This window comes from Gopherus evgoodei, chromosome 1, assembly GCF_007399415.2.
Source record: "Gopherus evgoodei ecotype Sinaloan lineage chromosome 1, rGopEvg1_v1.p, whole genome shotgun sequence".
NCBI classification, from domain to species: domain Eukaryota; kingdom Metazoa; phylum Chordata; order Testudines; family Testudinidae; genus Gopherus; species Gopherus evgoodei.
In genome coordinates this window covers 187,866,448-187,891,587 of record NC_044322.1, presented here as the reverse complement: position 1 = coordinate 187,891,587, position 25,140 = coordinate 187,866,448, and the positions used below count along the sequence as shown (strand labels likewise).

At 40.3% G+C, this 25,140-nt stretch overlaps 1 protein-coding gene and 1 long non-coding RNA gene across 3 annotated transcripts in view; one reads left to right on the top strand and one right to left on the bottom strand.

Moving 5' to 3' along the window:
• Positions 1–1,397: 1,397 nt before the first annotated feature.
• LOC115659811 lies at positions 1,398–7,457 on the bottom strand. Its single transcript, XR_004002657.1, has 3 exons — positions 7,348–7,457; positions 3,333–3,481; positions 1,398–2,915 (listed from the first exon to the last, which is right to left on the bottom strand). It is a non-coding gene; the product is annotated as an uncharacterized LOC115659811 (long non-coding RNA).
• Positions 7,458–7,729: 272 nt separating this feature from the next.
• Positions 7,730–25,140, top strand: part of VGLL3 (vestigial like family member 3) — a 48,609-nt gene continuing 31,198 nt past the window's right edge. For both annotated transcript variants that reach the window (XM_030580472.1, XM_030580462.1), the window contains exon 1: positions 7,730–8,146. In XM_030580472.1, the coding sequence (XP_030436332.1) occupies positions 8,030–8,146 (117 nt within the window). In that variant the 5' untranslated portion in view covers positions 7,730–8,029. The remainder of the gene's footprint in view (positions 8,147–25,140) is intronic.

The window sequence follows — 25,140 nt, the reverse complement described above, 5'->3', positions numbered from 1 at the left end:
AAAATTATCTTTGTAAATTTAAGATGGAATAGGTACAGGGTCTTTCAGCTATAGACACTGGGAATACCCTCCCAGCCTAAGTATACAAGTACAAATTAAAATCTTTTCAGCAAAATACCAATTTGAACTCCTTTCAGCCAAATATACATTTGAACTCCTTCCAACCAAATACACATTTGCAAATAAAGAAAACAAACATAAGCCTAACTCGCCTTATCTACCTAGTACTCACTATTCTGGATCTATAAGAACCTGTATCAGGGAGATTGGAGAGAAACCTGGTTGCATGTCTGGTCCCTCTGAGCCCCCAGAGTGAACAACCAAAACTAACAGCACACACAAAAACTTCCCTCCCTCAAGATTTGAAAGTATCCTGGCCTCTGATTGGTCCTCTGGTCAGGTGACAGCCAGGCTCACTGTTCTTGTTAACTCTTTCCAGGCAAAGAGATATGAAGCACTTCTGTTCTATTAACTCTTACTATCTATGACAGTCCTTTGAGCAGGGGGTTGGACTAGATGAACTCCTGAGGTCCCTTCCAACCCTGATATTCTATGATTCTATGGAAGTCTCTTAACCCCTTCAGCCTGCTTTTCTCCATCTGTAAAATGGGTATAAAATTATGTATTTCATAGTGTTGTTGGTTATTTACATAATAGTATTTTGAAAATACACATTAGTCTAAGTTCTAAGTATTGTTCATCTCTTTTTACACAACTCCTGTTCTGTGTGGGCTAACAGTGGAAGGGTATTGTAAATAATGTGCAGATCCTCTCACTTATTAATAACTTAATAATAGTAGAAGATAGATGATGGTAAATACTTAAGAAGGATTGTTAGAATAATTTTTCTCCTGAAGATGAGTAAACAAGTAATAGCTAAATAGACGACTGAACTCATGAATTACAATAAACACTATTCACAGAAACTGAAAGGTAGGTAACAATCATGACTATTGTGAAAAATCTAGAGTGGCAGTAAATGATGCTAGTTATTATCCAACTACTCTACTGTATATTTTTGCTGAAAGCACAAATAACAGGACATTTGTTATAGGTAGTTAAGTGCATTTATGAAACTGCACTATCCAGCAGCAAAACAACTTTCTTTTACCTCCATCATGTATACCCAGAAATAGAGAGTGGTACTTGATATTCAAAATACTGCAGTGCTACCAGCAGTAAATATTTCCCTTAGGCCACTAGAAACTTTCCCATCTTTCCATCTATGTAAGCTGGTCCATTCAGCAAAAGTTCTGTCATGTTCACTAATGACACCCTTAAAAGCACTTCTAGCTAAATTTATACAGAAACAACTTGCAACAAGTGGAGAAAGAGAACAAAGAAAATGCAATTGCTTTTTTGCATAAAGAATTCTCTAAAGCAAACTGATTGGGAAAGGTAACACCTGCCACATTTGGCTATGATATTGTATGATTGTGGTACTGATTTAGAGATGAAATAGGAACACAAAAATGTTGCTATTTTTCTGCACACTGGGAGATGCAAATGCTAGATGGCAGCAAGCATCAGTGAAGCCACTAGATATCAATTAAGGAAACCCAGGAACTATTTATATTTGAAAACAGAAAGGGCCAGAATCTGATATCTTACTTACACTGAGTAGTATCTTACTCTCTGAGCAGCTTCATAGTAACCAATGGGACTAATTGGAGGGTAAAGTGTTACTCAATATTATAAGGGCATCAGAATGTAGTCCACAGAACATTTAAGACCATATCTCCCCAGGCTTTTCAATCATGTTTTCAACACAACTGAACTATCAAATCATGTTAGCAACCAACGTAGCAGCAGTTGGAGCCATGCCTCAGATGCTCCAAGTTCACACTCCATAGGCACAGACAACTTTTTTTTTATTTTTGGGGGTCGGGAAGAGGGGTGGAAAAGGGGACTAGAGTTTGTCTATGTTCATGCACTCATTGTGGCCATGGAGTTGGAAGATAGGTGGCTATAAGTCACCTTTTTGCACCCCTGATCCAAGGCCAGTCAGGGATAGGGTGACCAGATATCAACTGTGAAAAAACAGGACAGGGGGTGGAGGGTAGTAGGTGTCTATATAAGAAAAAGTCCCCAAAAACAGGACTGCCCTACAAAAACAGTACATCTGGTCGCCCTAGTCAGGGACCAAAACAATTCTTAGTGTTTCTTAGAACAGCCTGAAGATGTTCTGAGTTAGGATAGCTGCAGATCTAATGGAACACCAGACACTACTCCAACAGGCTCCGATGTGGCAGGGAGCAAGCAGGAGATCTGGAAGCAGCTACACCAGGTTTGCGCCACTTGAGGATTCCCCGTCAGAAGAAATTCTCAGCCTTCCCTTTAGTGCAGTTCTTCAGTTTCTTTGCATGTCACCACCATCCAAAGCAGATGCAAAAGGGCCCAAAGATTCAGTCCATTGAGATTAAAGTATGTTTAATACACTAATATGAAAAAGACCTGCTGAAAAAATCCAGTGTAGATGGGTGGGCTTTGGAGTCAGATTCCACCTAGAAAGCCATGTGCACAGCTCCCATTAAAGTCACTGAAAATGAGTCACATATCAGGGAGGAATTTGGACCTTTGACACAATTCCTTCTTTTTTTCTTTTGGGAGCCAAATATTTTCAGTGGTAATAGAGAATATTATAACCAGGATAAATATAATGCAGTTGGGCACTAAAATGAACAACAGTCCCTGCTCAGTTTGCTGAAGGTTGGCAGATGTGACAGTTTCTCGTGGCTTGAAGAAAGCAAGCTATTCACTGCAAGTAGCACTGCAGCCTTGCTTGTATCACAAAAAGCACCCCATAAAGGGGGTTGATATTCATATGTAGGCAAGATCATCAGATAGTATGTATCAACATAGGTGCCATAATACATCAAGCCCACGGTCTGTCTGTAGTTTGGATGTTTTGTCGTCTATGGAATTAAATATAAATAATATTTCATTAGCTTCTCTGTATGTCATATGCTTCACTATTAAAGGTGCTAAATTCCTGCCAGCCTCTGTCTGCAGGTTTTGGTAATTTCTCATTTAAAAAAGAATAAGTAAAATTACTTGCCTTTAAATGAAGGGCCTTTTAACTGAACTAAATTTTATAATACCAGAATACACATTGCACATGAAAGTAATTTCAGTTAGCAGTAATCATAAATTGTTACCATCTGATAGCTTTTTGGCCTATGCAGAATTAGCTCTTTGGTCTCCGGCTGTTTTGCAATGGACTCCTGTTTACATCACAACAGGAACTAATTGGCCTTTTTATTGGTAATCTCAGCAGAGAGACAAAGGATTGAATGGAGACAGAAATGAGCTACTCTCTTATACCTACTTACAAGGTTTGATCCAGTGCCCATGAAATGCAATGGAAAGGCTCCTGTTGATTTCACTGTACTGGATCATTTCCATAGTCCCTCGAGGTGAGGGTTGACAGACTGTAGTGAGAGGCATTGGGAAGCTTCCATCATCAGTTCCTATGATGTATCTGTTTTGTGGATTAACAGAAGACTTTGATCATTCATCAGTCCCAAGCATTACATTCCCAAGCATTAAATTCAATGAATGTTTGCATAGGTACTTATATCTCTTCTTCCTCCTTTGTAATAGTAGCAGAGTGCCTCACAAATGTTAATGAATTCATTTTTCCCCCCAACAATCCTGTGAGGTAGCGAAACATTCCTAAAATGGAGAACTGAGATATGAAGAAATTAACCTATGGCTTGCATATTGACACAGGGAACATTTATAGTGGAGAGAGGGTTTGAACCTGGGTCTTGGTGCAGTGCCTTAATCACAAAATCATCCTTCCTCACTCTATAATGGAATTCAATTGGTGTTAGATGCCTAGGCACCCTTGAAACTCCCACTAAGTGCTTAGTTGCATCTTTAGGCAAAGAAAAAAATGGCAAAAAGGACATTTTTCAATGAAAAAATGTTTTGTTAAAAAACTTCAACCAGCTCTAACTGTGGCTAATTACATTTTTTCCTTTGGGCATCGGCCAGAGCTGTTAAACTTCACATCCCCTCCTGAAAGCTCTTATGAGATGCAGTTGCTGCAGAATGACTGCTGCATTCCACTCCAGAAGTGACAGTACTTCAGTGACGGGTACATGAACTTGATGTATGTAACTGGCTGGAAAAGTGCTTTGGGTTCCCTTGGGATAAAAGGCACTATGTAAATGAAAAGTGGTGGCTTTGTGAATTAATTTGATCCTCTATTTCCCTCCTCCTTTTTTATGTAAGGACAGTTATCCTTTCCTTGTTTTCATTTTCTTCTGACACTGCATTTCTTCTGATCTGCTCTCCTCATTTAGTGAAAATGAAGAATGCTTAAAAATAACTGTTTGTTTATGTTTTTGACTCAGAGTATAACACTATTGGTGTAATCTCCAGTGATTAAGTATTTATAGAATGCCAGCGGAACGCTGGATCCAAGGAAGATGGGAATAAAGATGCTTGGTGGTTGTTTTTGTGGTGGTTGTGGTTGTTATTATTTTTAATTTCTGTTGAATTGTTATGGTACTGTGCTATATCTCCCCAGGAACATAGTTCAATGCAATGAGACAAACACTATTTATTTAATTATACACCTATGAAATATTAGTAATGGCCTTCAAACCATTATTTAGACACCTAAATAAGTGGTCTTGTCTTTAGAAATGCTAAGCACCCAATGGGAGAGACTCTTTTCAAAGCTTCTTGTGAGGGACTTTGTCAAAGACTTTTGGAAAGTGCAAACAAACTATGCCAACTGGTTCTCATTTTTCTGGTCTTTTCTTGTAGCAGTCAAAGAATTCTAGTAGATGAAAGACCTGATATTCCTTTATGGAAGCTGCGCTGATTTGTCTTATCACATAATGTCTTATAATGTTTAAATGTTGTTTCAGTTTATCTGGTACTGAAGCAGTGCTTTCAGGTTTGTGTTTCCTAGGGTTGGCCTTAGTTGACTTTAATGAAATTACAGTGGGAATGAATCTGGCATGTTGAATTTAGAAAGCTAGAAGGCAAGACAAAGATCAATCAACATCACAGATGGGCTGTCATTTTAAATCCTTTTCTACATTAAAGAAGTTAATACTGGTATAAAACTAGTGCATATCCCCATGCTACAGATTTGATAACACTGTATTATGGCAAAATTATTTTCATTGATGTTTTGATGCTGCTGATTGACATGATTCATCATGTCAAACATCTGCCTGTTAATGGTTCCATTCTGCTATTTGACGTGAGGCATCATGTCACTGTTTTGCATCTCAAAGCAAATGGACCATTAATGGAACGGAAATGATTCTGTCAAAAAACAGTGTTGAATATGCAATAACTGAATATTTGAGCATTTTGGCATCTTGCAAAATAGTACATGTGTTTTACTTTCTTCTGTAAGCCTCCTGCATACTCTACATAGAAATCACTAAATTACTATGCTAAAATATATCTTCCTTTGGTATAGTAAATTATATCATATTTTTTATTTTGGTCCAATTCTGCTTTGAGAACCAGAATCTATTCTTCACAATCCTAGCAATCTATAGACACTGTATAAAGACTGTGATCCTACTTAAGATTTAATGTAGATAAGTACAATTTTTATAAGCATTTATATAAGGTCTCCATTACCAGGGCATCTGAGTGCACTTTAGGATAGAATGGTACTAAACAACATCTTGCCTAAAGCAGGGAATATTTCATAACTCTTTGCAGTAACCAACACAGCCACCCTGTGAAGATCTGCAAGGGTAGATAGCAGCTAGTAGTCCAAGTGGTAGGAGACTTAGTGCCAGTATATTGAGCAGTTAGTGGAATGCCTGAACAAAGATATCTTACACTTCACTGCAGAAATGTTCAGGCTGGGGTCAGGCATATATCCAGCAGCACTGAACTCCGAAAGCTGGAACTCTTTAATGAGAATCCATTACATTTAGATCCCATTAACTTCACTGTTGGGACAGATAGCCAAGACATTCATTCTTAGTACAGTTGTCATAGAGGGGCCATAAGATTTTTTTTTCCAGATAAATGGGGCCTAGATTATTTAGAGATTTGTAAATAGTAATCAGCACCTTAAATTTCACCCAGTCATGAACTGGTAGCCTAAGAAGAGTACAGAGGGTAGATATTATTCACTCTCATCTCATCTGAAAGGTAAGGAGCTGAATTCTGCTGTAGCTGAAGCTTCTGATTGGTCTTCAAGGTTAGCACCCAGTAGAGTCCCTTTCATGAAATGTAGAAATTGTGAAAACTTCTGTATGTGTGTGTGTGTAGGGGGGAAATAAAGTGTTTTATGACAAAGAAATGAACTATTCCTAAGTATTTTAAACATATATATATATAACTCCCTCAAGCCTGTAGGTCACTGATGTCCAAAATAAAAGTGAAATCTAATTTGAGAAAATTTCAATGATACCTATGAACCAGAATCTGAGTATGGTGACTCCAGTCCTGCAAATACTTTTACGCATATGTTAACTTTTGTCCCTGCAAATAGTCCCATTGCAGACAAGTGATAAGTACTGAATGGGACTACTCGTGCATAAATGTAAGCACATGCGTAAATGTCTGCAGCATTGGGGACATTATCATTTGTGGGCACAGCAAAGAACAATAACTCAGTGCATCTCAGTTACTCCTTATCTTGTTCTCTGTCTGGCAGATACATCTATGGCCTGACAACTCCTGTTTAGTTGAAGGGAGTCTCACTCATTCTGGTTTTAAAGGATCCCAGTCCCAAAGGATTTTAGAGTGTGTTACACTGAGGCATTTAAAAAAATCCCACCCTTGTTCCCCAACATCACCCACTAAAAATTATTCCAACACTTCTGGAGGAGCCTTGGTACACATGACTATGAAACTAAAAGAAACCTTCCAAAGTTTTCCCTCTTCTACCCTCCCCAACCCTCTCCCCCAAAGAATAACAAGTGCAATTAGAACAAAGGTTAATGTAAAAAGAAAATGCAGTAAAGCAAATAATCTACAATGAAACTTAGACTATGGGACATATTTACCCGGCTACCTTATGCCTCACACTACTTTAAAGTATTCTAAAGGCTTCCAGTGCAATTTAACTTCACTTATTTAAAGATCACTTGTCCCACTTCTACTAGGCAACCAATTTTTGATGGACCACCAAGGTGGGGAATTATAAGGTTTCTCTTCACTTTTTCAAAGAGAGAGAAGCAATGCTCTCATCTGAACTGGATGCTAGTGGGAACAGAGGGAAATGAGCTCACTGCAGTATGGGGCCCAAACTTTTCAGGGGAGTCACGGTAAAAGTACTTTGCTAAGATACTACATCCTTGAACCTCCCTTTAAGAAATCACGTTCATGCAAAAGGCAGACAGCACCCAGCACCTGACTATCAAGGTGCAGCTCCACTGCTAGCGTCCCTCTGCAGGACTTCTTTCAGCTAGCTCCAATCCTCCTCCAGATGCCACTGCCATCCTCTGGTGGTGTCTCTTAGGCTTCCGCGGCTGCATAGATACCCAGCATCTAAAAGGACCACAATCTGAAGAGGGGGCCGGTTACACTCTCCGACGACACGCCCCCTTTCTGGTCCACTCAGCTTCCAGCCCAGCTGTCCAGAAGCAAACTTGGATCCAATCCGGAGGCAGAGGGGCGGAGTTTTGGGACTTCGGTTCCTTCTCCCCCTCCTGCTCTGGGCGCTGGCCATTGGCAGAGCCTGGGGCTGCTCATTGTGTGTATGGTAATAAGCGGCTGCGGCGCTGTGCCCCACTCCGCCTCCCCGGGGCTGCGCCGCTGCTGCCATCGCTGCTATGCGCCCAGCTCCGCCGCTGCCCCAGCTGCCCCGCCGCCGGGCTCCTATATAAGTATCGGAGCTGGACCCAGGGGGCTCCTGAAGATGAGGGCACCGCCGCCTCCGTCCTCTCTGCAGAGCTCAGCGCTTCTGGCCGGCCGCCTGCCAGGGGAGAGCCCAGCCCAGCGCCCAGCAGCAGCGGCAGGGGGCCGCGCAGGGCAGCGGTGCAGGGAGTAGCTGCAGAGGGCTGGCGGCTCCCCTGCCCCCGCGGCCGCTGCCATGAGCTGCTCGGACGTGGTGATGCACCATTCCCAGGCGGCGTGTGGGGCACCCCAGTATCTGCCAAGCCCGGTGGCGGCAGCCGCGTATTGCCCCCTTCCTGCGCCCAGCCAGCAGGTGAGCCGCCGTCTCCACGGGGGCTGGGGCTGAGCGAAGGGAGGGGGGCGTTCACCCGGGCTTGGGTTGGGAAGCGCCGGCGAGGTGGGACTCCCTCCGGCCAGAGGAGCAGGAGCGGGGTGATGGGAGATCTCTCCGTTGGAGGAATGCAACCGAAGTAGGGTGACCAGATGTCCCCATTTTATAGGGACAGTCTTGATACTTGGGGCTTTGTCTTATGTTGACTCCTATTACCCCACACCCTTCCCGATTTTTCACACTTGCTGTCTGGTCACCATAAACCAGGCTGAGAGGGGCACGCTCTGGCCGGGCACTGTCAGTGCACCTCCCGCGAATGTCCTTGCATGGCCCCAGGGGGCCGAGGCAAAGCAGCTCCTACATCTGGGTGTACAGCTCACCAGGTGTGGGTGTACGGAGGGGTCTCCCTGCTCTGCCGGTGCTTGTGGCTGGTCAGTTCCTGAGTGGCACCGCTTGGCTGCCAGGCTGGTCTCTGCAGTCCCGTGCGCCCCCACTCCCTGTGTTATTCCTCTGGAGTTACTTTCCCTAGCGCGGGGCACCTAGCAAAGGACCAGCCCCTCAGCCGGCCAGGGAGCGCGGCTGGGCGGACTCTGGGATGGGTGCTGTGCTGAGAGATGAGCGAGCGGGGTCTGCCATCCCCGCAGCGGGCAGCTCTCCAAGCCCCGGGGGGTGGGAGTGGGGGGCGCTTCCCCACATCCTGCTGTCAGTTCACGGAGGGGAAGTTGCCAACCTGCGATGACAACCAGGAGAGAGGAAGCGGCAGGGACCAGGCTCCTGGGGTGAGTTTCCCTCTGATCCCGGGGCTTGGGCTTGGGCTGAGTCCGGGGGGACGGAGGCAGGGTTGCGTACGGAGACCTTTCGAACCGAGCCGTTGTGCTGGTAGTGGCCACATCGGGGAAACCTGGAAAGGAAAGGGAATCGCTAGCCTCGGGGTTGGTGAGAGAATCTCAGCAGGCTGCCCTGGCTTTGAGGAAAGGAGTGAGTTAGCTGGCAGTTTTTCACCAGTCCCGGGGAATGTACTTGGCACTCATAAATATCAACGTGTGAAATATACATAACAACAAGCGGAGATGTTTTAAGTCTCTCTCCAGAAGATCTGGGGTGTAACATTTGGGGGCGGGGGCGAAGTAGGTGCAGCGCTGAAAGAGGTGCCTGGGCTCAAGCAAAACTATTTTGTTTTTACTTTCATAACTGAGGGGGCAAGCCCAGAGGTGTCGGGGCTCAGTCCTGGCAAATCCTGACACAAATTAAGCGCTGGGCAGGTGTGTTTCAAAGAAACATGTCTTAGGAGCTAGTGAGGCGGTTTTTTAGCCTGAAAAGTTATGTTTCATTTTAAAGAGGGGAGGAAGCCAATATTTACCCCTTGTTCTCATTTCCAAGCGCATCCTAGTATCCCCCATCCCACATAAAGTCTGCTGCTTTAAATAAAATATTTTGTGTATTAATGTCAATGGCTACTTTCATTTGATAGTTGTCAAATCTACATTGTGATCACAACCACATATACTATATATACTCAGCCACCTGAAGCAGATACATAGCTGAAGATGTCAAAGGAACAGGACAGACTATTTCATATGAAGCATCCTGTTTTCTGAATATATATTTTGCTTACAAAAAGGCATGTAATTGTATGCCCACCTAGCTTTACTTTGCAGTGCAGCTTTCAACTGGTGTAGCAGTTCAAGTCTATAAAATGTTGGGGTGGGAGAGGGTAAGGGGAATTTTTGAACAAAACTTTGCTCTTTTGGAATATCAGCTAAAACAATTTTACACTTGAACTTTGTGATCTGAATCAGGAAATTCTTATCGGGCTGACAGCATTTTTAGAGTATGCAGTGCGTGGGTGAAGTGGGACTAATATTGACTTGGCCCTAATGTAGTCATCTGAGAATACATTTTTTGGTTGTTGCTGCATTCCATAAGGTATTATCATTATTATCCATGAAGATTGTTTTCTCCGTACATGGGAAGTGACCTCTAATATCAACTTGCCTGGGAGACACAAATATGGACAAAAACATTAAAATTCCTACTGAATGTTATTGTTTCCTTTTTATTCATTGTTGTGTGCGTGAGAGAGAGTTTTTGCAGAACTGATACGAAAGCTGACTTTTCCAGGTTGCTCATGTTGTTCACGGACAACAGGAAAGTTTGGTGTTTTTATCCATTGCAACATGCTTTCAAATTGATTTTTCAAATCTAGGTCAGAGCTTGCAGAATGGAAGGCTCTAACTTGTCTGGGAATTTTAGTTTTTAAAGATTTTCTTGTTGTCCATAAGCGTACTTGTTAACTCTAAAAATGTATAGTGAAAATAAAAATGCTCCATTTGACTTGAAGACCTAAAAGCATAAAATTAGGGTTGAAAATGAAGTTTTAGGTTTTGTCTGATTTGGTTATATTGTTCTTAGGCTTTTGGTATAATGTACACAGTACTTTTTGTAAGGAAATACATTAAACAGTCATTAGCTTTAACTAAACTACAGTTTGATGTGGCTATTCCTGCTGCTTCACGCTTTAGATTGTGATTGTCTTCACATAATAGAGAGGAAAATGAGCTTGCATTCTGCATTTAAGAATATCAGAGGTTTTAAACATGAGTATGATGTTTGCTCATCCACTATAAGTTCCACCAAGTATAAAATGTCCCAGAAGCACCACAGTGAAAGCTTAAGTATCAGAGGGGTAGCCGTGTTAGTCTGGATCTGTAAAAGCAGCAAAGAATCCTGTGGCACCTTATAGACTAACAGACGTTTTGGAGCATGAGCTTTCGTGGGTGAATACCCACTTCCTCAGATGCATGTAGTGAAAGCTTAGTTGCTAGTAAACTTATTTTATTAATAAAGAGAATTGTTGTTGGGTCAAGTTATTTTACCGCTTTAAAAATAAAAGGGATTGTGTTAAATATACAAGATGAGAGGACATAAAGTTGAACCAATACAATTTACGGGTTACTGCAAATTAAAAAAATTGTGTTATTACAAAAGTCACATCAATGATTTGTTTTTAATCAGTTCATCCCATTTGCACTAGCTATTCTTAAATAGTTCACACTGCTTCTGTTGGAATAAGAGGTTTCTTTATGAACTGTTGAAATTCAGTCTGTAGGACTAGAAAGTGGAGCAGTTCAATAGCTCACTGAACTGGGAATTTTGGGTGTTCTAACAGCTGTGAAGTTTGGAGCAGTTTATAAATTTATGTTGTAATGCCCTGAAATCTAACACTTAAAAATAAAACACAAAAACTATATAATAGGTTTCTCTTCCATCTGTACAAGCACAATGGAATAAATTGTTTTTCAAACAGTATTCCACACTGCATAAAACAGACAGGTTTCTTCAAAATTAGATTGCCAGGAATATTCACCCAATCAAGTAGGTGCCTGACACTCTTTAATGCTTTATAAATGTAACTGTCACTGGGTTTTTCTTCCTTTTTTGTGTTCACCATGTAATGCTCTTCTAAGTGCTTGGTAAAGATAAGAACTATTTTAAAGAATTTTCTTCTTTACCAGAATTGAGTCTTTTTTTCAAAATGTGCATTAATGGGACATCTTAAAAACAACTCTGTATCAAAGCTAATGAGGTGGAGCTCATCCTTGACATTTCCAAGAACTCGACCTACCTTTTCCAATGTCATTACACAACTGTTGTTGTGTTTTGGCACTCAATTGGAAAAAAAATCAGTTTTATGATAAAGAAGATTAATCTATAGTGGATTCCTTTTGGCCTTGGAGTTTCAGACTATTTACAGGGATTTTCTATCCATTCACACCAATAGAAAGTTTAGCCATTTCAGTTTGATTTGATCAGTGTATATATTTATCCAAAACTCTGAATGCTTATCCAACCTGAACCTTCATATTTTTTAAGGCTCACTTGTCCCTAATGATTTGCTATGGACTTTTTTTTTTTAAACTAGACCTAATAAGATCTAAAAATCAAGAACCCTATTTTTTCCCCCTGTAGAATGGGCCCGCTTGTGAATAGATGTCAAAAATAATGGTGGCTTTTGGTTTAGTCAGCCTGCTTTGTAAGGCTGTACTTGTCCAGAGATCCAATGGCACATGAACATGATTTGACCCACTACCTTAAATGCCATGCTGGATTCCTTGTCTATGACCTAATCTTGATAGAGTACTGCAGAGACTGAATTCCCTTATTGGCCACCCTTGTTCCTTGTGTGCTAAACTGATCTTTAATTCTTCTACCTTCTGGCCCATGTAGAGACATAGGTTTCCAGAGACTATAAAGCTTCAAAACAGATAGGAAGGCTTACAAGCTAGAGGTGGTAGGGAAATGGAAAGGAGGATGTCATGACTAGTGCAGAGACCTGGACATAATTGGGAAGTGTGTTGTGTGGGATGGGATCTGATACATATTACTCCACATACAATGCCGTACTTTTGGCTCTATCTAAAAGAGAAGACTAACAGTCTTAGACTTCACTGATCATATTGTGCAATCTGCAGCTACTTAAATACACAGCAGAACTGATGGTATGACAAATGTGCAAGTGAAACTGGGTTAGCACAGATTGTGGTTAGCAGCAGCTTAACCAACACAAGCAAAAATATGGGTAGATAAATTCAGCCAATGGTCAAGAATCTTGCATCTATTTCAAATAGCACTGATGCAAACATAAATGCTCACAAAGAGATCTCTACTTATATCCAAAGAAGCAGCTCACCAGTTATCAGGCAGGTAGAGAAGTTTAAAGGGGAAGAGAACAATTTGATTTCAGTTAAAGAAAATATCCCCTGAGAAGGGAGATATTATGTCACCATTAAGTGATCTAATTAGAGATTCTTATTCAATAGAATGTTGTATTTAGTGAAGAAAGGATTGACTATAACAGGCATTTTGATTGTCAGAGCTTTCCACTTGTGGTATAAAATTGCATGTCTTTTAAAAAACAACAACCTGTTCAATAGTCTTTTCATAATAGTAAACAGAATCATTCATAGATCCTGAAAATTTTATTTTAACATAGAGCAGTTATTCTTATCTTTGCAAGAGTCATCAATGGTGACTGTCAGTCATTTCACAGTAATCTTTGCCCAGAAGCTTACACTTGTCAATAATCAGCACTACTGACTTAAAAAGAGAGGAAAAATACCAAAAATTCCGTGTTTTTTAAAACCAATCAAACAACTGCTTAGAATAACTTGTAATGGTTCCACTCGTGGACTAGAGGGGGTTGGGGAGAGAGGAAGATTGAAATGGAAAATAAATCAGATTCATAGACTGTGGTAAGCAGAACATTCCTGCACAAAGAAGCAACTCTGGAGATATGTTTTAATTTCCTGAACTCCAGTCTCTTTATAGGAACATTGAAAGACTACCTTCCGGATAACTAAGTCAATCCAGGGGCTATATTAAACAACGTGTGTCTAAATAATTGCATGTATGCATATGTATTCATATATTTGCAGTGTAAATATATGTGGTATATCCATGATATATATCAACTTCTACAGTGCTCTATACATACTTTATTAAGGTCTGGCATATAGCCTCAGGCAGGGGTAGTCAATTATTTTTTGTCAAAGTCCAAATTTCGTGGTCAAGGTATAGTCAAAGTCCAGACTCCAGAGAAAATAATAATAATTAAAAAAACCTCAATAGTGATAATAATAAATAAATAAAAAGATTTCAGGGTCCGTTCAAAAGTATCTTGTGGTCTGGATTTGGCCTGCAGTCTCCCTCTTGACTACTCCTGGCCTAGGGTATGATATAGACTCTAATATATCAGTATCTGTTAGACACCTATAAAACTTTCTCTCGGTTTAAAACAGAAACAATAAAAACTTTCACGCTTCTGACCTGGTTTTTAATGAGAACTGGGGTTTGCACATCTACAGTTTGTGTAATGTTATGGCACTGTCACATATATGAAGTACAAGATATGTATTATACATTGTAAGTTCTATAACCCTATATAGTGTATTAAGGCCTGACCCTTCAGTGCTTGCTAAGACGAAAATATTAACTTCATTGGAAGTCTTGCCTGAGTACAGGAGCGCCGCTAGCTTTTTTGGCACCCTAGTTGGCAGAAGGTCCTGCCCCCGAAATACCGCCCCCAACAGGGGCGGCAGAAGGTTCTGCCCCCAAAATACTGCCGACGACCGTGGCGGCCGAAGATTTGGCCGCCGTGCACCACCCCCCAAATGTTAGGCACTGAATGGATTGTGCCAGCCCTGCCTGAGTAAGAATTGCAAGATCAGACCTTAGGAGAACATCATGTTGTGTAATTTTGTGTTAATATGATTTTTAAAAACATATTAATAATATATACTATGTTCTCATTGCCCAAAACTTCTCCATTCAAAAAAATTTGCCTGACATAATTTAATACACAGCTAGCTAGCTATGTTTTCATTTCTAAAGTAAAGTGTTCACTTTTAAAGCGAAACCATTCAGAGTTTTGCTATTATCCTCTGCACATTTGTCTTTCCTCCTCCAGTTTGTGTGTAATGTGGAAGGGGCTTGCTATAAAATGTGAGTTCCTCTAACCATTTGTCTAAATAAACAATATTCCACAAAGCAATTGCTCAGTGAGACTTGCCCTCTATTAGCTTGAATTGAACTTCCAAAAGTCATTTAGGATCGTCTGAATCACAAATAAAATAAAGTGACCTATGGTTATTATATCCATCACAGAATTTTGTGTAACGTCATCAGAATTTGAATGATTACTTAATTGTTGCAGTGTTCAGTCAGCTAAACTATTACCTTAATAGTACAATCCAAGACTAGGTTCTGCAGTATGTTGACTCTACTAAAATTGTGGATGTCAAGCTTATAGGTTTGTTAGGCCTATCTGCAGTATTTGGATTATGGTGATTGTAGTGAATTGATTAAATAACATGCATTTTCTAGTAATCACTAATAAGTAATACTTGTGTTTCTACTTCATTTCACAGTAATTAAACGCTGTATTTTTAAATATTCCAACTGTAACTCATTCTGTAATTTGCCAGATTGCAATAGAGCTTCCGATTATATAAAATATTAAAATCAATTTAGTATGTGCTTCTGTAGAAGGAAGTTCATAATCTAGGAACCAAAATTTGCTAGCTAAAAATACATTTGTAGGAAAAGGTGAGGGCCATAACCACGCGGAGATATTGATGGTGCTAAAATGTTGCCAAGCAAATCATAATAGATGGGTCAAGCTCTACTTTTTAAAAGAAGCTACTGAGTACTGATGCATGTGTACTTCAGTCATGTCTGTGTTGCTGAATCTTGTCTGTGTGTAGAGTTGGTTGTTTAAATAGCTAGCTGGCTGTGAGCTGTTGCCGTTGCAGCCTATTGGTTGTGGTGAGCTTACTTTCTGTGAAAACTGTTGTAAACTGGAACATCTGAAAAATATGTTCCATGCAAAATTGATCTTCACACAAATTTATTTTGACATTTTGGTTTGATTTGAGGGAGCAAAGAGTTGGGAATAGTTGTTCACAGGCTTCTGACTTTTTGTTGTTGTTTAAGTTTCTGTATATATTGTTTGGGGGTTTGTCAATGTTTTTTTTTTCCTTCCAAAATTATGTTTAATTATTTCTGACTTGACTGTTGTTGCTACCCTCGTTCCTTCCCCTCCCCCCTTTTTTTTGTTTTACAAATTGTTATGTAAAAGGAAAAATGCAACACAAGCTTAAGTGAGGGAGGAAAACTTTTTTTCTACTATCAATGGCATTACTTTGTGCTATGAAACTTCTCAAAAAGGGTCAGATTCTGCCACGTTTATTTATGTGTAGTAGTATGTCACTCTGTAAGTGGTCTATGAATTATCTCAGGGGCCAAAGGAGTTATGAACTCTGTCACTGTGGAACATTAAAACAGAGATACATAGTTTCAGGGTTTTTCTACAGAGGTCGTGGTTTACTCCGTTTCTTGGCAAACACCCAGAAGCATTCATTCGAAAGTTGAGAGTTTATTGATCAAACAACTGCCCCCTCCCCAAGAAATTAAAACAGACATTTATATTGAAACTGAAATTGAGTGATTACGCAAAACAAACTTAATCAAAAACCTATTAAAGTCTCTGCTTTTGGAGGCAAAATGCAAGCATCTCTCATTTTCATTAAAAGCTTTCTTTGATAAAAAGGAAGGGTTAATTTTACTCTCAATTCTGATGTGTGAAAGGATATTCACTTCTGTTTTTAACAGTCAAAGGTGGAGGAGAGATCGATGGGGGAAATACGGTTTTTGTTGATATTTCTGAAACACTGAGAGGCTGGTCAGTTAGGAATGGATGCTTTAGTCTTTCAGATTACCCAGGACACCTGTTGCTTGGACTCAGACTCACATGCCAGTCAAGGATATCATCTGGTTGAGTCCTTTCCCCTCAGACAAGACAGGGCTGGGCCATCTCATCTTGCTGTGGTAATACATGCAGAATAGTTGATTTCAGGATTCAGTGAAAAGCTGAGAGATTGAGAGATAGGGTAGGAGGGAAAAAAACAGTGGGGCAGAAAGTACCACAAAAGGGAAGAGAGAGAAAACAAGATTTCACATACCTTTGTAGTGCTGACAATTCAGTATCCTCACTGATGGACTGAGAACTGGATGTCATTATGATATGATGATTCTCAGGACTCAGAGGTGAAAAACAAAGTTCCTTGAACAAGAGAAAGGCCTCATGGCCTACTTCTTGGAAAGGAAATGCTTCCATGTGGTCTGCTCCCTCTGTCTTGAGGTGGAGGAAGGTTAGTTGAGATGAGTTGGGATGATTTTGCAGAAAAGGACCTAAAGGTTAAAGTGGACGGGAAGCTGGATATGAGTCAACAGTGTGCCCTTGTTGCCAAGAAGGCTGTCATGGTATAATTCCCCACTCTGAACCTTAGCGTCCAAAAGATGGGGTACCAGCATGAATTCCTCTAAGCTCAATTACCAGCTTAGAACCTGTAGCGCTGCCACTAACCAGGAATTCCAGTGCCTGGTACACTCTGGTCCCCCCAAAACCTTGCCCGGGGACTCCAAGACCCAGACCCTCTGGATCTTAACACAAGGAAAGTAAACCCTTTCCCTCACTGTTGCCTCTCCCAGGCTTCCCCTCCCTGGGTTACCCTGGAAGATCACTGTGATTCAGACAAACTCCTTGAATCTTAAAACAGAGAGGAAAATGCACCTTCCTCCCTCCTTCTCTTTTCCCCTCCCAGATTCTCCCTGAGAGAGACAGTAATCCTAACATAGAGAGAAATTAGCCTCTCTCTCCCTCTTCCCTCCTTTCTCCCTACCACTTCCCTGGTGAATCCATACGCCGTCCCCTGGGGTCTCACACCAGAATAAAAAAACAATCATGTTCTTAAACAAGAAACTTTTAATTAAAGAGAGAAAAACAGTAACAATTCTTTGTAAATTTAAAATGGAATAGGTACAGGGTCTTTCAGCTATAGACACTGGGAACACCCTCCCAGCCTAAGTAGTCAAGTATAAATTAAAATCCTTTCAGCCAATACCAATTTGAACTCCTTTCAGCCAAATACACATTTGCAAATAAAGAAAACAACTATAAGCCTAACTCGCTTTATCTACCCAGTACTCACTATTCTAAACTTATAAGAGCCTGTATCGGAGAGATTGGAGAGAAACCTGGTTGCACGGCTGATCCCTCTGAGCCCCCAGAGTGAACAACAACCAAACACTAACAGCGTACACAAAAACTTCCCTCCTTCAAGATTTGAAAGTATCCTGTCCTCTGATTGGTCCTCTGGTCAGGTGACAGCCAGGCTCACTGTTCTTGTTAACCCTTTCCAGGCAAAGAGATATGAAGCACCTTTGTTCTATTAACTCTTACTTATCTGTTTATGACAAAGGCTAACAGCATTTTGGGCTGTATAAGTTGGGGCATTGCCAGCAGATCGAGGGACATGATCATTCCCCTCTATTGGACATTGGTGAGGCCTCATCTGGAGTACTGTGTCCAGTTTTGGGCCCCACACTACAAGAAGGATGTGGAAAAATTGGAAAGAGTCCAGCAGAGGGCAACAAAAATGATTAGGGGGCTGGAGCACATGACTTATGAGGAGAGGCTGAGGGAACTGGGATTGTTTAGTCTGCAGAAGAGAAGAATGAGGGGGGATTTGATAGCTGCTTTCAACTACCTGAAAGGGGGTTCCAAAGAGGATGGATCTAGTCTGTTCTCAATGGTAGCTGATGACCTTCCAATCCTGATATTCTATGATCTATGATCTAATGGTCTCAGGTTGCAGTGAGGGAGGTTTAGGTTGGATATTAGGGAAAACTTTTTCGCTCAGAGAGTGGTAAAGCAGTGGAATGGGTTACCTATGGAGGTGGTGGAATCTCCTTCCTTAGAAGTTTTTAAGGTCAGGCTTGACAAAGCCCTGGCTGGGATGATTTAGTTGGGGTTGGTCCTGCTTTGAGCAGGGGGTTGGACTAGATGACCTCCTGAGGTCCCTTCCAACCCTGATATTCTATGATTCTATGAGAGAAGTTGGGAAGCCAGGTTGGGTCAAGGTGAGCTGGGATGGGATGAGGTAGATTTTTTTTTCAAAGTCTCTCTTAAGAACCCCATAAAGGGGAAAAGTGGGTGGTATAATTCATCTCCTCATTTTTTGTCCACCAATTAGAGCTGATATCTGCCACACCAATATTGGTCCACTAATTTCTGGACCCATATCATCTTGTGTATTAAATCCAACCTCAACAGAATTATTGAATCCTATCATTAGGCCTTTTTTTGTTTGGACTAATTTAGTTTCCCTGTCTAGTTTTCTTGCACTTGTTCATAACATTCATTATTGAAAACAACTTGGCCTATTTTAACAACAAGCAACAAATATGATTAGGGGTATAGAACAGCTTCCATATAAGGAGAGATTAATAAAACTGTGACTTTTCAGCTTGGAAAGGGAGGATATGATAGAGGTCTGTAAAATCATGACTGGCGCGAAGAAACTAAATGAGGACGTGTTATTCACTCTTTCTCATAACACAAGAACTAGGGATCACCAGAGGAAATTAATAGGCATCGGGTTTAAAACAAACAAAAGGAAGACAAACACAAGCTCAGCACACAGCAAGTAACCCACAAACACAAACATACACTACAGACAGCCACTTACCCAAGGATGCTGTATTTGCTCCTCCTTCACCTGGAGAACTCCCTTGCAAAATTCTCTGTTAGCAGCCCCAGTTCACAAAGCTCCCTGGTTATTTGTTCACTGCTTTACAAAGCTCTGGCCTTCTTGATAGCCCCACCCACTGACTACGGCTCAGCTAATTAACAGAGGCTTCTAGCTTTCAAACCTTACTTTGAAGCTCACAGCTTCCAACTGCCAGCCACAGCCAAATTAAGTGTAAAAATGTAATAAGAAAAGCCAAAGAGGAGCCTGAAGAACAGCTAGCCAAAAACTCAAAAGGTAATATATATTTTTTAATTACATCAGAAGCAGGAAGCCTGCTAAATAACCATTGGACACCCTGGATGATCAAGATACAAAAGGAGCATTTAAAGATGATAAAATCATTGCGGAGAAACTAAATGGATTCTTTGCTTCAGTCTTCACGGATGTTAGGGAGATTCCCAATCCTGAGCCAGCTTTTGTAGGTGACAAATCTGAGGAACTGTCACAGATTGAAGTGTCACTAGAGGAGGTTTTGGAATTAATTGATAAACTTAACATTAACAAGTCACCAGGACCAGATGGCATTCACCCAAGAGTTCTGAAAGAACTCAAATGTGAAGTTGTGGAACTATTAACTATGGTTTGTAACCCGTCCTTTAAATCGGCTTCTGTACCCAGTGACTGGAAGTTAGCTGATGTAACATTTCAAAGTTAGAATCAGGACTCACAATTTGTCAGACCACTCTGTTTATTAGCACAGCGCTCCGCCAATAACATTTAGAATATGTGAGTGGCCATGCAAGGCCCAAACAGTCTTATTTATACAGATAAAAGAGCGGGAATTTAGACAAAGGGACAAAGAAATTAAAACAGTAAAATTTACCTGGGGCACAGCATGCATATTCTATTTTTTTATTAACTGTTATCGATTTAAGGCTAATGCTTCACCAATTGCCCTTAAACAGTGCAATTGTTCTATGTTAATATCTATATTTTTGACACCTGGTTGCAACATTCCAACAACTTTGCTTAAAGGTACAGACAACATTTTTTTAATTCTTTCTATTTTTACTATATAATTTATTCTACTTTCACAATCCCTCCTTTTGGTCAGGCGTACGCCATGACCAACCCTTACTGAGTTCCACAAATTAACCGTTTCTTATCTTTTAGTTCATTAGCGATATTTAAAATTATTATATTAGCACTCTGTTTTGGGGCAGTTATTTGTGTGGCATGTTTTACACCATTTTGGATGCAACAGGAGATTAACTGAAAGCATACAAAAATCACTAAGATTCCAAACAGGATAGTTAGGGCTTCCTGAAACAACCAGTCTCCTATGCCAGAGAAATTGAACAGGTTACTTAGCCACTTCCATAAAGAACTCAGCTCTTCATGAGGAAGATATGCGATTTGTTCTAAGTGGCTAGCGTGATTTATTACCTTATTGGTATTGTCAGGTATAAACACACAACATTCTTTTCCAATGAGAGCACAGGTCCCTCCTTTGGCCGCCAGCACTATGTCTAATGCTTGACGGTTTTGGAGGGCAACCTGTCTGATCACCCCTTTTTCTTTGGCCAGGGTTTTTAAACTTTCTCCGGTTTCATTTGCCATTATTGCAACCACTGCTTGTAACCTTAGGAGTCTTTTTGTGTGGTGTATTACTCTCCCAAGTGGGATAAAGGAACTGCCAATAGCCTCTTCCCAGGTGTCATTACTGTTCCATATTGTGTTAAACGGACAAGGTCCTCCAGTGAGGTCTGGGGAATTGAGTGGGATAGCCAGGACAGGAACACCAGTTTGAGAGTGGGCTGGGATGTGGCTGCAGACCCAGCATTTAGAAATAATAAGGGTCTGAGCTATCCACACTCGCTGCTGGATAAAAGAATTGTCATTGTGGACTCCCCAGACCTTAAGACACCAGCAGCCGAAGAACAGGCACCACGAGAGGCGCATGTTGGACGCAGGGCACTTCTGGTTCTGACAACCTCAACTGAGGGAACTGCAGTCACAGTTTTATGTCCACCAGGCAGCAGGCGCTAGGCTCACTACTGCTTCTTCTTGGGCCTTGCTTTATGTAGTCATCTCCTTCTGGCAATCCTTACGAGAGCGTAGATTGTAAGGTATTGCAGGCTGTTCCTCTACGTCTTCTTCTGGAGTCAAAAAATTGACTCTGCGTGGTCCTGAGGTGATGATTGGTTCACTGCATTCTTACACTGCGAAGCATGTATCCACTCTGAGATGCCAGACAGTTTAACAGCCGTCCCTTGACTCTGGCTGTAACAATGGCCTTCATACCTTATCTTTTCCTGATGCATACATTCCTCATTCACACAAATAGATTGAGAATACAAACAGTAGTATTTTATATAGAACAAAAAAGCATTGCAAATTAAACCTTGCTAAGTTTTACAATTGATAATTAAGACAATTTACACTGAGACCCAGGCCTTCAATGTTTCTCTAATTTACTTAACATAGACACAATAGAGAATCCTGTCTCTTACTATCTAAATTTTAAAACAAAGAGTTAGAGAGGGCCCAATTTGTAATGCATATGGGAAAACAGAATCTTATAGTCCCAGGGGGTCAGTTCTTTCTGCTATTTAAAAAAGGTGGCTAGCAGGATGAAATGAAATTATACTTTAATTCTTATGGGACATTATAAAATCCTGCTCCTACATATCCCCCTTTTGACACTAAGATTATTAATGGCCAGTGTTACTTCTTATTTAGTCCACGTAATAGAAAATACTGGGAGGTGATTTGGGCCTGTGGCTTTAGCTTTACATACATTTGTTTTATCTACCAGCACATTTTAAACATTTTAATTAAACACATACAATTTAAAACCAAAAACATTTAGGGGTAGTAACATTAGTATGCCAGTAGTTGTGGGAGACCATTCAGAAAATATGTTATACCAATGGTAAGCTGTTATGCTTTTCTGCAGTGGCAATTCTTAACATGTCCCCATTTGCTTGTATAATATGAATAGTCCAGTTTTCCACATTTTTTTTTTAAATTTTTTTTAGGAACCATGTTACTTTTTTACCTTTTAACAGATGATTGGTAACTGTTTGCCATTCAATGCCAAGACTGATAGAGAACTTAGCTAAATCAATGCTTACAGTAAGCTGAGACTTTTTTGGTGTTGTTATTGTGGCAAATAGTAAATGTGATTATTGGTAAACACAGTATTACATTACATTTACATTTGTCTTCTGGTAAGTTGCTAAAACTTTTTAAACACTTTTTCCCAAGAATTAACACATACACATAGGCCATTATACAGTACTTTGGATTATCTGAAAGACAAAAATAACGTTTTTCTATCCCTTTTGGGGTGGCATTGATTATTACTTAAAAGATTTCTTTCTTTTACAAATACCCTTGCTGATTGCAGGCAAAACAGAAGAATTACCCCCATATTTTGTGGTTTTTTTGTTTTTTGTTTTTATAGGCAGGCCAGGTTTTAATGGGTTCTACTTTTTAAGGGTTATGCGGAAATTATTTTACCATTTAGTTATTAAATTTATTAAGTTTTTTTTTATATATAGCAGACCAAGTTTGTAATGTTTTTCCTGCTGTGTTAAGCTTTAAGTTTATTCACAGGTAATAGCTGAGAAGCATCATTGCCATATTACTTTAAAGGATTTTTTTAAAAATCATGCACACTACAAGTTGTTACAGGGGTACTTACTAACATTAAAGTTATTTTAATGTTTAATATTAACAGTAACATTAGCATTAAATTCATTAAAAGTATCTTGTGATACCATGCCTTTTATGTAGGCAGTTTGTTTGCTGACCAGGTATGTTTTTTATTTGCAGCTTCTTTTGTGCTGGCAGTTCTTACCTTTTTTTATCAGTTAGGTAATTTGCATCAACACAGGCTTGGCTTTTGGATTCAAAGCCATCAGCAGAGCTCAGAGACTCTGTCTTAACACACAGGGATCTGAAAAAGAAAACATAGCCTATTGCGGCTCTTTTTGAAGCCCTAATAGGATTTTAATTTAGCAGCACGTTTCATTTGCATTTTTTTTTACATCCCTTTTTACAATATACACTGCACATGTCCTAGGGAAAATGCATATTCTTTCTATACTATAACTTTTAAAAAACAGTAGCCATATTAATTTTTACATAAGGTATAACTGTTTGTTTTGTTCTTACAGAGTTTTCATGTACTCTTATTAAAGTGACAGTCTGATTACACAGAGCCATTTTAAGGCTCAGTGTTTTTAACATTGCTTCTTTTTGTTTTGTGCACCTCACCTCTGCTGTTGCTTTAGAGGGTCACTGTTAATTTCTTATTCTTTCATTACAGCTTTTATCTGCTATTGTTACAAAACAAACAAACAAACAAAAAGACTTCAGAATCTCTCCCTATTCTCCTGATTTTGACTGCCCTATTGCAGCCATGACTTGGTCTTTATTTAAAAACATTTTAATTTTTGTAAAGAATTAAGTTACCCCTTAAGGGTTAAATGCTAAATCCCAAAGCCAAACAACACTAATTACCTGTGTCTTGCAAAAAGGTCTGTCAGTTTTGCAACTTTGAATTAAAGAGTTAAATGAATTTGTAGTGGCATTAAAAACAAAAACAAAATCAATTTATCTTACACCTACAAAACAGGAGTTTTACAAACTAGATATGCTGGTTTAGATTCTTAGAACTTTACATATTTTCACAGACAAATAGATACATACATTTTCTTTTCCTTAACATTCCTTTACACTGCTTTGTTTTTGCATAGCTGTATATATATATGGATTATCTACAGGGACTCTTCTGGAAAAGGGCCCATTTTCCCTTCAGAATGGCTGCAAAGAAACCAAGAATTCTCTCTCTCTTTAACATGGTCCTTTTTAACATTTTCCACAAAGTTTAACTGCTTAATTCTCTCCAGCCTCTGTAGAGTTAACTTTTCACTCTCTTCCCTTAAATCACTTGTTTATGTCCCAAAATGACACCTTTATCACCTCAGATTTCCCCATTTTAAGTATTGTTCCAGGGGTTCATGCCTGCACTTACTACTTTTCTTACTCCTGACACTATTCCCTTAGGGCTTTCAACCTGTTTCTTTATCTGTTGCTTGCCTGCTTGTCTGGGCCCGATCCTGCTTTTTTCAATGAACCATTTGTGAGTGATATTGTGGTCATTTCACAATTTTGAAAGAAATGTTCAAGGAAAGGGACCAGGAAGGGTGGGGGCTAGTTGAGGAGCTCCCCCCGCCCCCAGCCTTGCTGAATTGGTAGTGGGACACTATAAAGAATCAGTTTCTGAGGCAGACAACAAAGGGGAACAGAACAAGGGGCTTTTTGTCCTTTTTTACAATGAGATGGGAGTATGAAGGGGGTTGGATCGATCCGGGGTTTGGAGAACGGGGTAAAGGGGAGAATGGTCTGGTGGTGGGAGAGGAGGCTTTTAATAAAGCTTTTAACTTATTGAGAGGCGAGTTTTGATTTTGTCCACCTATGATTTGCCTCTTGCCACCACTGCATGAAACAATTAACCTTTCCTTTAGCCAATTTAGTTTTAAGTTGGCCAAGTTTGTCCTTTAAGACGTCCACTCAGTCTTTGTTTCAAGATTTTAACAGTGGCCATGTTTTGGGATCCCCCTGAGTTAGCCTAGACCATTTTTCCAGAAATTTACAGGAGTCCAGATTCTTTTTACAGGAGTCTGGACCCATCCTAAATACATAAAATGAGCCGGCGTTCATTTAGGGAACTGTCCAGACTTAGACATCTGGTTACCCATACAGGAGGACTTCACACACCAATCACACAAGAAGGAAATTCGGGTTCATCAGAGCGATGCCCAGTGCAACACACAAAAGGAGCCCACAGGCTACTGCCTCAATCGCCCTTGCTTT